The 18,570-nt window shown below is 36.4% G+C and overlaps 1 protein-coding gene across 6 annotated transcripts in view; it reads left to right on the top strand.

Annotated features, from left to right (window-relative positions):
* LOC100888170 (pleckstrin homology domain-containing family A member 2) overlaps positions 1–18,570 on the top strand; it is a 60,949-nt gene that overhangs the window by 18,947 nt on the left and 23,432 nt on the right. For 4 of the 6 annotated variants that reach the window (XM_030985444.1, XM_011684561.2, XM_011684562.2 and 1 more), the window contains exons 4-7: positions 2,522–2,567; positions 6,864–6,961; positions 8,454–8,576; positions 13,510–13,692. In XM_030985444.1, the coding sequence (XP_030841304.1) occupies positions 2,522–2,567; positions 6,864–6,961; positions 8,454–8,576; positions 13,510–13,692 (450 nt within the window). The remainder of the gene's footprint in view (positions 1–2,521; positions 2,568–6,863; positions 6,962–8,453; positions 8,577–13,509; positions 13,693–18,570) is intronic. The other 2 variants (XM_030985445.1, XM_030985446.1) reach the window with 1 other exon arrangement.

Below are 18,570 nucleotides of genomic sequence, written 5' to 3'. Positions count from 1 at the left end.
CAGGCCGTTGCTACATGTATACAGGCATCACATATTCTGTACTGTAGTTATATTTAAAACCATAGATAATAGGTGTTAAATGAAAAATGAAACCGTCCATAACTGGTTAATGTATGAAGAAGGCCCCAATGTATACAAAAGAAAACATGTGAGTTTGTGTTTGAGTACTACTCTGCTTGATGTGAAAATTAATGACTCTGACATGGCATGATTAATTTGCGATCTGCACTATTATGAAGACTAGAAGCCGTCAAGAGCTTTCTTCCAAATTATGCGCGGGGGGGGGGGGGGGGGGGGGGGTTAGATGAAAGAGACTTCTCGAAGGGGATCTTGTTCCAAGTGATGACATCCCTTTGAGACGGGAGTGATTCAGAGCTTCTTATCGGTGGATGATTCATAGACACGAAGCATGTCCCCCCCGCTGCCACCGCCGAAGTGGGTCAGGAGGGGGTGCCCCCGGACCGAGTGCCTGTGTCTTCCCCCGACAGCTGAACTGTCACTCGCCTTGGGAAAAGCAAGAAGCCGTGACCTTCGACGGGAGGGTCTTCTTTCCGTTTCGCTCCTTGTCATTCCAGGACGCCGCGATCAAATCCCCAGAAAGAGCAGACCTCTTTCTTCATGCTCACACTCTGTAACCAAGTTCTTGATTAAGCTAGGAGCTTGAGCTGTGTCACAGTTGGACGTGAGCTTTGTGCATTGGAATTTTCTTTGGAAACTCAACTTCAGGTCTTTGTTCATATACTTATTGGAAAGTTACGACCGTGAAATGGCATGTTTGGGATTTTTCATGTGAGAACTTATTTAAAGTTGTGAAAAGTGAGTACCGGTATTATGATTCTATCACATTTCCTGTGCTGCCTGTGGGAGTTCTTTGCAAATTTTCAAACTTTTGTTTATAATTATTATCATTATTATTATTTATTCGGCAAAGACAAAGAAAACCAGTGAATACAAAACAAGAGTACATTTGGAAAAGAGTCACATGGATACCGGGACAAGAAAACGATTAACTGAATAACTACTGTATAACCTGAAGGTCTTCTTTTCCAATCCATGTGAATTTACAGCAATGATGATAATGATAATGATAATAACATTTGCAATTAATATAGATGTATCTCCTTTCCATTGGATACACTTCAAGTGCTTTGAGATGCCATCCACGATACAGTGCTAAAGTTACAATAGGAAATATTGAAAGGGGGATTAAAAGTTCTTTATTTTATCCCATTAGCTTTCCCGGAAGAAAAAATATCCTGTATATAATTGTAAATTTGGTGTACTTTTGTTTACAGATACATTTCTTGGTCTAAATCTCTAGCAAACAATGGAGTCAAAAACTGGTGTTTCAGAGTCAAAGAGCTTTTTTCAAAATTACAATGTGTACATGTTTTACCTTTAGCTAATCTTGTTAGTACAGACAATTTTGTAAAAACTGTGTCATCGTCATGTAAATTATTTATCGAGAATAGATGGAGAAATTCAATTTTTGACGATAAAAGGAAGAAAGCTCATGCTAAAAATAAACTTAAAACTTATCGAAATTTTAAACAATCTTTGAACACGTCAAAATATGTAATAGAATGTCAAAATAGATCAAACAGACGTGCTTTGGCTTTGTTTAGATGCGGTTGTGCCCCTATAGCTCTTGAAACTGGGCGTTATCAAAATGTCCCATATGAAGAAAGATACTGTGTTTTTTGTAATTCTAGTAACATAGAAGATGAGTTCCACTGTTTTATGATTTGTTCTGCATATAATGACATCAGATCACAACTTCTTTATGATATAATAGAACATGACCATACGTTTTCAGATCTTTCCACATACCAACAATTTATTTACCTAATTTCAGCTGACTCACTAAGCAGTTTAATAGCCAGTTTTGCAAACCAAATCCTAACAACTCGCCAAGAACTTTTGTACTACTTAAATGAATAAATTTTTTTTTTTTTTTCTTTTTTTTTTCCCTGTGATTGTAATTATGTTATACTTATATTTGTACTATGTTATCATGTCAAATTGTTTATGACTGTTATTTTTGATGTATCACTCATAGGCCTTTTTAGGCCGGCCGTCTGATGACGGGTGTGATTTTTTTAATAAAGAAATAAACTAAACTAAACTGTCTATGTAGGTATTGTAAAGCTGGTACTTAAAAATGCGCAGGGTGGGGGGGGGGGGGGGCTAGTTCAGGTATGGGGCGCCCAAAAAACGCTGTAGTTTTTCTGCTGAAATGAATGGCAAAAGTGTGCAACAAAGGACTTGTGCCTATTCATTGAGCTCTGTGTTATAAGATACAGATATGAAGCATATTACACTTTATGTCATAATAGAAAACCACTTCTATTTTGCTCTCTCTCTCTCTCTCTCTCTCTCTCTCTCTTTCTTTCTCTCTCTCTCTCTCTTTCTCTCTCTCTCTCTCTCTTTCTCTCTCTTCATTTGGGTCCCCACAAGACTCTTATTTCTCTATCACAATCAAATTATTTATCCTTCCTTCTCTATTTGTTTTTCTTTGCAGGCTCGAATTGCTGAAAAACAAAGGCCTAAAGTAGAATATTGTTTTGGTAAGTAAAACTTTCAGAGGTGGTTTATCCAGGAAATGAGGTCATTTCAGATATATATCTAGCTTCATTTAGAATTCAATATTTAGACATTTGAGGGTTCTTTCAAAATGTAATATTATAGACATCAAGATTACAATGTACATGGTGAAGTGTTTTATCTTAAGTGTAGTAGTTAAACTGGGAAGTTTTGAATGCACTCAGAACAAAAATAAATACCTAACATGCAACTTCTCTTTTAGCACGTTGATTGTGATGAGATATTCACATGAAACTTGACAATTTACTTTTAAAGAATTTAGTTCACATATAAACAATAATTTTTAAATATTTTTTAAATTTCTTTTTATAGATCAGAACTCTTCATACTAACCATTGAGGTTACTGTAGCATCCTAGTCTCAATGTATTTGCATACAATGATCAATTGTGTTTCTAAAATCATTCTATGAAAAGGACTGATGAGTATTAAATATCGTACTGCAGATAAAAACAAAGATATGGGTAGTATCTTAACTTCTTTAGGGCTTAATTGCTTATTAAAAAGCATTTATGCTTTTTTTAGCAGTCAGGTAAAATAACCACCACTAAACCACTACCCACACTAAAGTTTTAAACAATGTGATACATTAAAGTGGACAAAGTTGATTTCTTATTTTTCTTGGTTATAGTGTCATTTCATTCATTTTCAATCAAGTCATATTCAACTGAGGACTATTAATTTCATGATGGCTCTTAATCTTTACCGGTAATCGTATCAGGGCTGCTAGCTGACAGGGATTTTCCCCAGGTAGTTCCCTAGGTATTTCCCTACTCACCGCATAGTTTACAGACTCTATTTAGGCAGCATCAGAGCGTTGTATTTTGGAATTACCTGCCCATAACAACGCGTTATGCATCAAGAATTTCCATTGAAATAAACATTCCAGGACTTCCCCTAAACTTCACGGCCGCCTGTAGAGCTACCGGCGGGCCTACCCCCTTTCCAGCATTCAGCTTTGTCATCGGCACTTTCCTGTTGAAGCTATGCTTAGTGCATGATTCACTCTGGCCGAATGGGTTTGATTGCACACAAATCGAGAACGTCTATTATCACTTCTAAAAAATCAGACAAAAGAGTGACAAGCCAGAATATTTTGATGCGCCAGACGGTAAAATTCTTGATTCGTGATTTTTATATAGTTTGAACTTTGAATTCGATGTATTTAAGGAAATACTGAATCGTATTATGCTTCTGTTTAGGGCCAAAAAGACGTATGGATATAGACCTTCTCTTTCACATCATCTATGCATCCAAATTCAGTGACAGTGTTTAGTACCAGGGTTCCTTTTTGGGGAGGATCAGCTGTTATGGATCAAGTACAATTTTAGGATCTTTGAGCTGCAATATTCAACTTTACATTGGTTATAACTAGCTAGTTTTCCTTGCTGAAAACTCAATCAACTCCCAGATTACTTATTTAATATTTTGTGTGACAAACATATCCGTTGAGAGCCAGAAAAGTGGTATTTCTGTGTTGAATGATTTGAATTGATGCCTTCTGGCTTTCAGCAGATAATATAGAATTTAGGTGAGTTTGTAAAAGCTTTGATTCCTGAGTATCGTATTAATGTTGACATTGCATTTTAAGTTTGAGAAGATTTGTTTTTGTTTGTTTGTTGTTGTTGCTGTTGTTCTTTTTTTTTGGGGGGGGGGGGACTCAAATTTAGTCATTTTCTTCATACATGTAGATTTTAAATCAGCGGCTACCGTGTAAAAGGGTTCTTTTTCACAAGGATGGGTCTTCTGAGTATCTGAAGAGGAGTTTTTAAGCCACTGTGGGCTGTGCTTTGTAATTCTTTAATTCTTCATCAAGTTCAGAGGCTAAGGGAAGATTCAGTGTTTAAGATCCAGTTCTTCAATTCAATTTAATTCACTTCAATTTTATTTTTCCAAATTCAATAGATGGAAATGTTAAATGGGATTTTTTGTTTTGTTTACAAGTAATAAAATAAATGTAAATTCATAAAAACAGTAATAATTGAAATACATTAGTAATAATAGATAGGCATAGACATCAGAGTAAGATTACACAACCATGTACTTGTAGCATAATTAATGACATCAATAACAGATTATAAGTGTGAGAGGGATGCACAGAATTTAAAGCACTAGGAGAGTAAAAGGAGGGAGAGAGAGAGAGAGAGAGAGAGAGAGAGAGAGAGAGAGAGAGAGAGAGAGAGAGAGAGATAGAGAGAGTGAGAGAGGAAGAAGGACAGTAAGGGGGGGGGGGGAGAAGGGAATGAGTCAGAGGAATGGAAAGGATATTATTATATACAGTGTTTGTAGTTATATTCTAGCAATATCAGTCTGGTCCTATCCCAATTTTATAGTAAGCTATATTTTTTTGATACTTCTGTATGTGAAATTGAAGTTTATAATTGGTACTGTATACATCATTCATTTGGAATGGTTCTAACTACAATGCGAGAGAGAGAGAGAGAGAGAGAGAGAGAGAGAGAGAGAAATGGGTTACCGGTATGTGGTATTTGGTGTATTTGATGTACCTGTTTTTGTGGCAATCATGAAAAAAAAGACATAATTAACAGTAAATCATGTTTAAAAAGACTGACCAGGAGAGACACTAAAGTGGTCTTTATAGGCAGGTGGTCTTTATGTATAGTTTCATTTAAAATGTGTTTCAATGAGAAACACTGTTTTTAGGGAATCAGAAAATTTGATCTTTATACATGTGGACAGGTTGTCTTGCTATATACATGTACATGTAGGTGGTCACTACAACAGGTTGACTGTTCACGTAATACATTTAATGATTCATGCTTCATTAGATGACTGGAAGTTTATTCATGCAAGTCTATCTGTAGATCTCAATATCTGTGTTTAATATTTACAATGTACTATGAAAGGACACTGTAATCAAACTGCAATCACCTGAATTGGCTGGGTGCATGAGGACAAAGAAGGGAGTAATTTCACCGCTCCTCTGATTCTGATTGTGATTCATCATCACTCGCTCAGCCTGTCTAGATTGCGGTTTTAATTGTTCACACTTTTTAACCTTTATCGTTTGTTATGTCCGCATTCAGCCAATCTGCTGTTGGCAGGGCTTTCTTTTCTTTTTTATTCCACAGATATTTTGCCTTGTGAATGTTTTTAATATATTTTTTTTAAAGTTAAGTACTATTTCTCACTCTTAGACTGTTGTGAAAGATATTGAGCTGTTAGATTCGTCACATACATGTAATGTAGAAAAAACACCTCTCAAAAATGTATTACATTACTTTTGTAATCAACAAGGGAAAATTTATATTACTTCTACTTTGCACTACTTTGTAGGAATAAGTATGAAATCATATATTTTTTTTTAAATATACAGCGTAAGTTACAAAATGTCAACAAACATCTTACAAACTGTACTGAAACAGCAGTCTCTTTTTGAGAGCTCTGGTGGGCTAATCAAGCAATTCATACTACCAACCATAAAAGCAAACACAAAATTACATCACACTACATGTAGAAGTGATTTCAAAGAAGTGTTGTGATTATCAACCACATTGTGATATTCAATTACATTGTACTCTCTAAAAAAAATCGAGTGATCACGGACGTCACTCCTCTGGAGAGTGAAAATGTAGTGAAAATAGAGTGAACATTCACTCTTTTCTTCTTAGAGAGCACTCGAAAATCAATCGATTTTCACTCCTAAACAAGTGATCACGGACGTCACTCCCAAGAAAGTGAAAATAGAGTGAAAATTCACTCTTTTTTTTTAAAGAGAGTATCATAACCTTTTGGAAGAGTTTTACAATTTTATTTGTAAACGTTCAATAGTACATGTACCTGTAACAAGAGCTTTTATTTCCTGGGGCCAAAATATATACTTCTGTTCGAACATGTATGTTTTGAAGTACTAGTATTAGCTTTCTTTCATAATTTATTATGTCCTACATAATACAAATATAGATCAATGAAATGATTTTAATTTGTTGTTACCTGGGCAAGGGTACATTTTGTGATTGGCAGGTTGATTAAAATAGGAGGAAATGTGTATCCTGTTTTTCATTTATAAATAAATTTATAAAATGAATTCTTTGAGTTGATTGACAGTCAGAATTGAGACTAACTAAATTAAATATCAATCGAGTTTTGCAAATTTAAGTTGTACATTATACACATGTATGTGAGAGTGATCTTCAACGAAAATATTCTTTATACATTTTTTTTTTTTTTGTTTGGGGGGGGGGGGGAATTTGAATGAATTGCTTAATTAACACATACAATTTTTGTTTTGTACTTCAGTTGTGACGACATCAAAGCGAGAGTTCTACTTCCAGGCTGACAATCACAGAGACATGGAAGACTGGGTGAACAGAATCAACAATGCCAGCAAAATAACAGTGAGTGCATGGTGTTAGAATTCAGGGGGGTGTTTCACAAAGACTAAGATCGACTTTATTAAAGTTGGACTTAACTATGGCAGGCCGTTCATGCCACTGTTCGCTCTCACCATTTACTGGCGTTGGTCTCTCATGCGATGTACAAATCATGGTCACAAATCTACAGAATTTACATTTTTTTATTATTCATTATTGAAGGAAAAAAATATTGTCTAAAGATCATAACGGTGAGAGCAAACAGTGGCATGAATGGCCTGCCTAGTTAAGTCCAACTTAAAGTCAATCTTAGTCTTTGTGAAACACCCCCCTGGATTGGTAGAGAAAGGGGGAGGGTCAAGGAAGGGGAGAGGATGAGAAAGGGAGTTGGGAGGAGGAGGAGGAGGTAAGGGTGGTGGATTTTGCTGAAAATAACAATAGACTGTATGAACAAGATCATGTGGTGAGGGGTGGGGGAGGGTGGGGATATAAGGAAGGGGGTAAGGAAATGGGAAGGGGGGGGGGTAAGGAAGTGTAGACAAGATCAAGGAACGAGGAGGGGAGTGGAAAGGGAGGGGTAAGGAAGAGGGATGCTGCAGATGATCGTAGAGACCTGGGAGACTGGATGAACAAAATCAGCAATGCCAACAAATTAAAAGAGTGTTGTGATAGGGGGTGACGAAGGGGATGGGAGGGGGAGAGGATAAAGAAGAAGGGTGATGCTACTGATTGTTGTAGAGATATGAAGACTGGGTGATCACGATCAACAATGCCAGTAAAGCAACAGATTGATGAAGTAATGAGAGGAGGTTTGAGGAGGAGGGGGGGGGGGGGGGGGGGTTGGAGGCAAAAGGATAAGAAAGAGAGAGGGGGTGGGTAAGAAGGGGTATGTTACCAATAATCACAAAGACATGAAAGACTGGGTGAAGTAGAGTAATAATGCTTGCATACAATCAGTGAGTAGCATGGGTAGGGTGATGAATGGGAAATGGTGAGGGGTGGAGAAAGGGGAAGCGGGGGTCAAGAAGATTTTGATGGAGAAGATGGGATATTACATATGATCACAGGAGGTCTGTCTTCATCAGCTTGAGTTTGCCAAACAACCTGCTATTTTAATTATCCTGATTGCAAATTAACCAGTTAATTTGCGTCTTCATCAGCCTGCAGTTGCAATTAGCGGGATATTTGGTTGAGAAAATATCCTGAGAAATCTGGGTCTTGTTTCCATAATATCAACTAGTTTGTTCCGGCCGAGCTAGTTTGTGATGAGTGTATCAGTCTGGTAAAGATGCAATTTCGAGCTTCGGGATAATATCCCGAGTATGAAAGTAGCATGTTATTTGCCAAACTCAAGCTGATGATGACAGGCCTAGAGACGTAGAAGACTGTGTGTAAGGATCAAGAGTAGGAAAGTGTAGAGCAAATGACACAGTTATAGGGAAGGCAAGATGCTTTGGATTCTCAAATGTTCACTACTGCTCCAAAGACATCCCTCCCTCTTCTTCCATCCCCTCAGGTACCATCATCAGTAGTTCCAGGAGGCACCCTTCCTCTAGGGGACAAGAATGGGGGCGATGCGAGGGCGGTCAGTTACAAGACCGAGGTCGTCGGTGGAGTGGTCATCAGGACGCCGGTCCAGGTGAGTGGGTCAGAGCATGATGGTGTATGTGACTGCCTCCATTCCTAACCCTGCCTCTTTGACCCGAGGTACCAAATAGACCATTTTTAAAATGGACCAGGGGGTGTTTCACAAAGATCCTAAGTTGAACTTATCTCAAAGTTGGACTTAACAATTATGGAAAGCCTTTAGCATCTATGAAAATATTTGTTTAAAGTTATTTTAAAAGGCATAAAATGGTAATTCAAATCATTTATATTTTCTATTGTCAACAACATTTCATGTTCTTGATGTGGAATTTAAAAAAAAGTCTAAAATACTTGATTTTTTTGCTTTTTAATATATTTTATTTTAAGGCTACAAATGGCTCTCCATAAATTTTATGTCCAACTGAGAGTTAAGTTTGACTTACGATCTTTGTGAAACACCCCCAGTATTCAAATTAATAAACATTTATAAATCTAGCCCCAAGCTTTCACATTCACTTGTTAGATATAAGTTATTGTATTTCAGTAGTGGTTACTAGACCAAGGCAGAAACCAAGAAGCAACTGGGAGGAGAACATTAAGGCCTGGAGTGAAATAACACTGATTTACCGGAAGTGAATAAACCTCTTTCTCTTCTACCGTAACAATTTCCAGGAATACAGATGAAGATCAAACTTGAACATGATTTTCAAAGGAAACATTGTATTTGAAGTTAATGTACACATAACTTGCCGGTCTAAAAGTGAAACTGAATCAGTAGTTTTCCTTTTATGTAAACTTCAAGTCATCTAAAGTCAAATATTGGATTCATGTTTACCGTATAAGTATATTAATGTGTTCAGCAAAATTTGGACCATTCAGAATAGAGATTGCTTTTGTTAAAGGCTGAATTTGCTTGATAATTTATGATTGATCATTCAGATTCCCATGACAAGTTTCAGATTACAGTCATCATAAAGTTCAAACAGTTTCAGATTTCAATTATAACTCAACATCATGGAATACAATCATCAGTGAAGTCCAAAACACTTCAAGCATATTCTTGTTGTTCTTGTCCTTAGTTTCATTCTCAAAGATCCTTTGTTCACAGATAACCATATATACATTGTACATGTAGCGCTGCTAAGAACAGCACAAGTCCTTTCATTGTCTTCAGCGGTCATTGGCCCAAACCGCGACACATACATCATCTGACGTACATGCCGTTTCCCATCATGCACCTGAATTTAATGTATTTCCTGTTGGATCCATTGGCCTCTTTCCTGGAAACTGCACTCTTTTCACAATGATAGTCCTTGCTATAATTGATCACTGTTATATAATTGCATTAGGTCCGTATATAGAAATCGAAAAAGGTTGGACTATAACCTCTGTTGCTTCAGTCGTGTCATAGCTTTTACAGGTGTTCTTTGTCTGTTGGTCTCTTCTACTCTCCTACTCTCCTACATGTGTTACAAACAAGTGAACTCCTTTTCCAACTTTTTGAACTTCTTCTCCCCTTGACTGGACTAGTTGCTTCTGTACTAGACCGAATTTTCTGTCTCTTTCGTTCGTTAAGCCTCTTATTTGGGTAGGGTCGGCTCTCTCTTTAGAGACGGAAGCCGACTATACGCATTCCCTTGCTATATTTTTATGCCCCGAAAATCCCCCCAAATGTCATTTTACCTCGTACATGTTATATTGTAAATTAGGCCTAGGCTATAATAAATCGGTTCTACTTACCAACTTGACTGAAATAATCTGTTTAATGGTCCCTTTTTAGGAAATTATGGGTCAAAATCGAAAAATCCATGTCTTGCAAGATTTTCAACATGGACTTCGATTTTGACCCATTAAATTTCCTAAAAAGGGACCATTAAACAGATTATTTCTGTCAAGTTGGTAAGTGGAACCGATTTATTATAGCCTAGGCCTAATTTACAATATAACATGCACGAGGTAAAATGACATTTGGGGGGATTTCCGGGGTATAAAAATATGGCCATAAATGGCCATGGTGTTAGCAAGGGAATGCGTATAGTCGGCTTCCGTCTCTAAAGAGAGAGCCGACCCTACCCAAATAAGAGGCGTAACGAACGAAAGAGACGGAAAATTTGGTCTACTTCTGTACATGCTGTAGATTGGATGGCATTTTAATAATCATTGTGTCCTTATGGTGATAGTTCTATTTTGTTGTGGAAGTTCTTGCTTCCGTCAATAAATTGGAATGCATTTTAATGTTTTATACATAAAGAGGTTCCTCTCATACCCCTTTCATAGTCCTTCTATCGGAGTCACACCGATGAAAATACCGATAGAATTTTCCTTATGTAAACAAAGGTGAAACCAGCGCTTTCCCTGCTGTCCGATTCCTACTGCTGAAAGTTCAATTTTGCCCAATGTGGAAACGCTATAGAATAAACATGGAACAATGGTTTATAAATTTGGTTGCATCAAACTCTTACTGATGGATATTAACAAATCAGCATTGGATTTGAGTATGATAAAGTCTCTTTACAGTTTACATTCTGGAAATAATTAGCACAGACTTCCAAACATTGAAATGAACTTGTAGCTAGACTCAATGGGTCGCACATGGCTCTAAATATTTTGATGTGCTTTGGCCAAGTACATGTGGTTGTGTGGGAAAGCAATTAGTGAGTCATTCCTGTACAAAGTCCATCAATATTTCCAAACATTGTCTGTTTCTTATTACAGATCGCCCTTTGACCCTAATCAACTTGAACACCAGACAATCACTCTGTTTAATTTATTTTGATTTGAAAAAGAAAAAAAATATTGTAGGTTATTTAGATCAAGAAGTAGACAATCTTTTTTTTTAATGCTTGTAATAATATTAATGAGAAAAGAACAACTTTTTCTATGACAAGATATAATCCCTTGACAACTGGTACAACTTATCACAATTTTTAGAATTTTCTTGCCCTGGATATCGCAGTTGTTTTAATACAACATGTGAAAGTTTTATATCACACAGTAGTAGGTTGTTTTACAGTATTGTTTATGCTTTGTTCCCCCAATCATGGGACCTGTCACCTCTCCCTCCCCCTTAACCCCCCCCCCCCCCTTGGTATTTAAAAAAAATTGTGTGTGAGGCTAATTTAATCAAATCACAGCTGACACAATGTTCTCTGTAGGTTTCCGTGGAGAGTGAGTATTTGCAAATTGAGGCTTTTGATAACACCATGCGGTAGCCTTACTGAAATGGTGTTTATATTATTCTTTCGTCAAGAGTCCTGACTTATGGGGCATCTGGAGGAATTACGGTATTACGTTTTTTCTTCATAAAATATGTTTTTTATAATTTTTTACAATTTTTTTTTTTTTTTTTTTTTTTTTTTTACACACCACACGTCAAGCAACTGCCCTAAAATGGTGATTTGATCACAAATTCAATAGAAACCTAATTTTAAAACATACTGAAGAGAAAAATATTCCCAAAAAGAATGAAATGCCGATAATACCAAAATAACCAAAACAAAAAAAACCTACTTGTATGTAAAAAAACAGCATGAGGAATAAACATTTCTGCATTGGAAGTGTGTCGCGCGTGGTTGTAAGTTTCGTTTTTATTAATTCCTTTTTTTTTGCCATCATGATTCCTTTTTTTGGTCGCACAAGGTTGGCAGCTCTGTACACACCCAAATGTGACAAAAGTTTGAATTATTGCAGTTTGCAGAGTTTCTTGCTTTATGAATGACAGCCACTACAGCCATTCATAAAAAATCATAAAAAGTCATGAAAGTTGAGGTTTTTCTAGTTTTTTGTATGTTGTGTTCTCCCATAATCACCCCCCCCCCCCCTCACCGCTATGAATTTAGCACATGACTAATCGGACAGACGTGGGGAAATCAGCCGGTTGCTAGGTGATGCGGTGGGTTCTGTTTAACAAGATTTGTGCGTATATCCTGTATTGCGCTGCTTTAACTTGAGATCAGGAACAAAGAAATACATCATCTTGCGCTCGGAACCATTAAAGGTACTCACAAAAATTTTCTAGCAATATGAAATTTTGGGGATTCCGAGATGCTTTGATAATCAGATGGAGAATTTCGAGCAAATTGATCATCGATGATTGATTCAGATGATTAATCTACCTCTTCTGTTTTTGTCATTTTTGTTGTTGTTGTTTTATTCAAAAGAGTTTATGAAATCCGTAAAGAACAAAAAAGTTATACATCCTCTTCAATGTTTTAGATGAGGTTTTTTTTTCTCCGCCATACGTAACATTTTGGAGGTTTGGACATAATTTTGCACCATATCCCAAACTTAGGTTAAAGCCTATCTGCACTAGTTTGGCCTGGAGGGATTAGACCTCCCTGCATGGTCACTGACAGGTGGTCATCTCATCAAATCAGCTCTCAATCAACATAAGAAAAAGAAGACCATGGGGGACCAATGGTTACCGATTAGGCATTGTTTGCCATGTAGAGGGCGCAAGTAGCTATAACTAGTGCAGTGGGGCTTTAAACAATTATTACCCTGTCATGCAAGACCTGTTTTTTATCTGGTAAGGATTTTTTTCTCTATTTTATAATACTAAATAGATGTTTTTGCACTTCCAGTTCAGCTGATACTTTAGGGGAAGCCCTGACACATGGATATAGCCTGTAATGAGAACATTTGCCCACTGTTGTACATTTCCTAATATTAATCAGTTAATTATTCATATCCAGGACAATATTTTCCCTGAGATACTGGTGCAGCTTGTTTAAAAAACAATCAATCTTCATTACTAGTGTACTGCTGATACAGCCATTAAAACACTTATGGAGGCACAATGTTGCAAGTTCAACCATATATACAGAAAAATAATTTTATTGATTTGATAATAACTCCATGTATCTCTTGTATAAAGGCATTAGTAAGCACTTCAATTGCTTTTAAAATGTTAGGTCGTTGAACATATTCACTTTTATATCACTTTTTATTTCCCCTTCTCTCGGTTTCATACCCATTCTCCCCAGCAAAGCTTAAGTAGGACGCAGGTCGTTAATGTTCGGCAGACCTCATTTTGGTGGAAGTTTCATTTTCCATGGCGATTCTACTTTGAATTCCGCAAGGTCGTCAGCCCGTGTCACATGACGGTCGGAGCTAACGGCCGCAAGAATAAGAACAACGACAAGCAGAAGGACTCGAAAATGCAGAAAGTAATTTTTGAAGAAAAAAAGAAGAAATAATCTGGGAAGGGAATGCCAGTCATGTAACCCTCTAACAGTTACAGAAAGTAAAGATATATTGCAAAGTATTAGACAAACCTGTCTATAAAGGCCATCAAAGATATAGATGCAAAGTGACCATTATGTACAGGTTTTACCTGTATCAAGTCTAATGATAGGCCCTTGTAGGTAGGAGGATGTTAGGTAGAAGTTGCTGTTAAAGCCCCTCTAAAGTGTTGGGAGTCTCAAATATTTGATGGCAAAGTTTCACTTGAATTGTATAAATATGTGAAAGAGGATGTCATTTAACACACACTTCTGCAAGGATTTTAAAAATATATACATTTTAAGGCCAATATTTGATGAAAGAATACTAAATTTTAGTTTTCTGCTGTACGCGGAAATCCCAGATACTTGTATTCTTTCATCAATATTCATCTTCAAACACATTTGTTTAAAAATTCCTTGCAGATATTTGTGTTACATGACGTCCTCTTTCACATCATTATCTAGAACTTAAGTGAAAGTTTGCCATCAAATTATTGAGGCTCCGAACACTTTAGAGGGGCTTTAAGTTGGCTTTTGAGAATTGTACTTATTGAAAGTCATAGTGATTTTTTCCATTTAGTAGTTTATGGCAATCAGATCAATAATTTCAGAAGCATGAGGTCTTTGAACATCTTTAGGAAACAAGAAAAGTGATAGTCATGCAGTCATTCACACTAGATTAAAAGTGAACTCATCAAAAAAGTCATTGTAGGATCCATTTAAATGGTATCAGAACAAATATACTTCACAGTGCCTCAAATTTGCCTGAAATCATAGGATTCTTTAGGGAAGGTATTCAATAAGAGATACATTGAATAAGATGACTGAGATTCACATAAAAATGAATTCTAAGCCTAAAACAAATAGCTGTACACACAACTGTAAAATTTGGGGAAATTGTTTATTTTTATTTTTATGGACTTTCCCGCTAAGCTAGTGCTAGAGGGATGTCACATGACTGGTTTTCCATCTCCGATCATTGAAGATAATTTGAGATCTTGGTACTGCATCTTGTGCATCTTGACATGGCTGTTGCTCCTGCCTAACAGATACAAAGATTAAAGGCTGAAAAATAAAATTTGCTATAATTATTGACTGAATGACTTCATTATATTTTTTCCACTGTACTTCATCCTTTTTCTTATAACTTCTTTTGGTATTGACATTTCTATATACTTTTATGATCAATTTATTCTGATAAGATCTAATTTGAAATTTATCATTAATTCCTTTGGCCTTGACTTTTATTAATTGAAGAATTTCAATATTTTATATTTCCATTGATTTTGAATGGCTAAAATGAAAATAACACTTTAATTAATCAAGTGTAAAAATCAAGTGTCCATAAAAAGGCAGAATTAAAGCAGGTTCTCAGTTGATGCAAGTTGTACATGTACAAATGTGTAAATGTATAAATAAATAAAAGGTATTTTGTAGGGTATATGAACTAACAGGACCTGGGTTCGTAAAAAAGCTGATGTGGTTGTACCCTTTGGTGAATGTTCCTATGATAGGACATAAATCCATGGCCCCTTTCTGGGCCCTACTTTAAAACCTTAATGGAACACCGTATCTGCGGTATACCCTTCACTGTGTATTTTCAAGGTCAGAATTTTGACAACCCCCTTCCACCCACCTACAACACATTTGATATATTTTTAATCCAGAGTGCTTCCACAAAACTTTCAGTTGAAGTTTAGTAAGATAATTAAATCAATCAATGATTCACGAAAGTGTTCATTAATCACAATGCAACATTCCTGAAGTTGACAAAATAGCCAGATTCATCAAGAACCTACAATTTATCTTCATCTGAAACTAAAAACCACATATGAATCAATAAAAAGTCCACATTCAAGTATGGTACTAGTAGTTAAAATAAAGCATTAACTAGGTGATTAATAATTGATTCTTGAGATTATTGTCCTTTTGGAGCCAGAAGGGCGCTAAAGCTAATCACTGAGCTCTGGTATGGGAATCGTATTTTGAAAGAAAATTGCTATGTTTTATTCTGGATTGTTTATCCTGCAATAGATTGGTTGTTTGAACCAGCGAAACAAAAAACAACCCCAAAACCAGAACTCCCATTTGCACATAGTGACCTGTGTAGGCTGTGTTTTTAAGCTCATGGTGTTTGGGCGTTCTTACCTTGATTTCCTTATCTTTCTATGCTTGTTTCTCAGTAACTATACATTTTCTACCAAAATTGTTTGGCACATGTCATTTATTTGTAATTTTGAACATTCAGTGTAAGTTTTGTTGGATTCTGTGAGAAATTATTTTCTATATTTACCATGCAGAACTCAAGTTTATTTTTAACTGTCCCTCAAGAAGAGTTCTGTATGTTAACTCTCAACTGGTAACTCTTTTGCAAAGAGTTTGTGCCCTTCTGACACTGAACAGACAATATTATATTTTATGTTTCGTCAGAGTCAAGTGATCTAATTGTTTGTAGATGGTCAGCTGTATGTGTACTGGTAGCCCTCAGGATAGATAGACAGTTGCGTCAAACTCTGCGTAATTCTTGAAGGACATTTCCTTTATCATAGAAGGGCAGTTGAATTAATGTAGTTGCGTCCTTGTACATCCTGCTGGTGACGGAAGTTGTTGCAAGTCTGTGAAGGAAAGAAGCTTCCCCTGTGTCAATGTCCACTCTGGTCTGTGTTGCCAATTGATCCACCCGGCCGCCCACGCAGTTTAGAGATTTGTAAGATTGATAGTCGTGCGTGCTGGACCTTCCCTGACAACTGACATCCGACATGATTTGCTGTTGTTAAGGACTGGATTTTCTTGGATTTTTCTGTCATTGTGCCCCCAATTGGATAGTTTGGGGAAAAGCGTCTACTCTTGAGGATTTACGAAACATTTTCAAGGTGATTCTTTCAACTGTTTCCTCAAAGACACTAGCAAGAATAGAGTCCCAGGAGATTTAAGTACATTTTGGCTGCTCCTTCAGATATGCCTTTATTGACAGATGGCAGGAAAGTGCAAAGGATTCATTGAGATAGAAGATTAACGATGCTGTACTATTTCCTTCGATACATGCACATTGTGTTTTAGCTTGTTTTGGTAAGCTGCAGCTGCAATATAAATGTGATACAATGTTTAAAGGGTTTTTCCCCCTAATATGTTTTGTTTGAGAGCTTGACGGGTGTTAACTTTATGTGAAAGTATGTTAATTAAAGGGATCCGGTAACTTTGTCTTAGATCCTTTAGAAATAATCCTTGATTTAGCTCATGCTGCAATGATAATTATAAACCTTTAGGTCAGTCAGGAACTCCATGACTTTTACAAGCCGATCGCCTGTCTGATTATCAAGATATTAATGATTGGAATAACAAATTTTGAAAACCGTTCGCCTGACGGTTTTCATAACACTACAGTCTATTGGGGAAAACGAGTATGGTAAAACCGGTCACTCAAAGATTTTAACTTTTTTGAGGCACTTCTTCATCATTTTGAAGCGCGATTTTTTTTAGGGCTTCAATATTACACCATATCACAGACACTGGTAAGATATAGGACCGTGTATCTCAGATTTAACATTGTTAAACGATCCCTTTAATGCTACTCTGGTTTCAAAACAATATAAGTGCAGCCTAGAAAGTATTCATTTTCAAAGCAAGAAAATTGTGCCTGGCAAAGAAGCATGATCACATGGCTTGGTCACATCTTCAAATTTTTTGTTAGAGGTATTTGAAGGCCAGGATTTAGGAGTGATAAAGAGATATCACTTTTGAAAATTTCATAAAGTGTGTTGTGTAAATCTGCTGCAAATCAGAACAATATGTGTGTAAGAAAATCATAGATTTGTTTATCAATTCTTTAAAGGGATCCAGTAACTTTGTCTTAGATCCTTTAGAAATAACCCTTGATTTAGCTCATGCTGCAATGATAATTATAAACCTTTAGGTCAGTCAGGAACTCCATGACTTTTACAAGCCGATCGCCTGTCTAATTATCAAGATATTAATGATTGGAATTACAAATTTTGAAAACCGTTCGCCGAACGTTTTTCATAACACTACAGTCTATTGGGGAAAACGAGTATGGTAAAACCGGTCACTCAAAGGTTTTTTAATTTTTTTGAGGCACTTCTTGATCATTTTGAAGCGCGATTTTTTTTTAGGGCTTCAATATTACACCATATCACAGACACTGGTAACATGTAGGACCGTGTATCTCAGATTTAACATTGTTAAACGATCCCTTTAATACGGATTCACAATTTTCTAGCTTCCCAGTAATCAAACAATAATGGAATTTAAAAATGGCTATTTCTAGATTCGTACTGTGCTTCGGTTGATTAAGCATAGCATTGACTTGCTTGTTAAATATGAGGCCTGCAATGATGCACTAGAGCCATGTGAACTTAATTATAACAATGTCCTGTGGTAATAATGTTAGGAAATTCTATAATTGCTTCTATTATTAGTAGATCATTGAACGCTGTCTGTTAGCCATCAAAAGGAACACTCCCCTTTTTCTTTTATGAAAGAAACTATGGAGTAAAAAAATGTCCATGTAGGAATACTGCCTGGTATTTTAGAAGTATTTTCCCTTTAGGACAATTCAATTGTTAAAATGGCTACTTCTAGAATTGTGCTGTGCTTTAATTTAAGGACTACTGCATGGTATATCTCTCTTTTCCCCCTTTTTTCACTATCACCCAAAAATACAAAAAAATACAAAATCATTGTGGTAGAGTACACTGTAGTTGCATTTTCTCATCTTTAATCCTTTTTATGCCTCCGTTACGAAGTAGCCGGAGGCATTATGTTTTCGGGTTGTCCGTCCGTCCGTCCGTCTGTACGTACGTA

Source organism: Strongylocentrotus purpuratus, unplaced genomic scaffold, assembly GCF_000002235.5.
Source record: "Strongylocentrotus purpuratus isolate Spur 01 unplaced genomic scaffold, Spur_5.0 spur5_scaffold_15, whole genome shotgun sequence".
Taxonomy (NCBI): Eukaryota; Metazoa; Echinodermata; class Echinoidea; order Camarodonta; family Strongylocentrotidae; genus Strongylocentrotus; species Strongylocentrotus purpuratus.
This window is presented reverse-complemented; position numbering and strand designations above follow the sequence as displayed.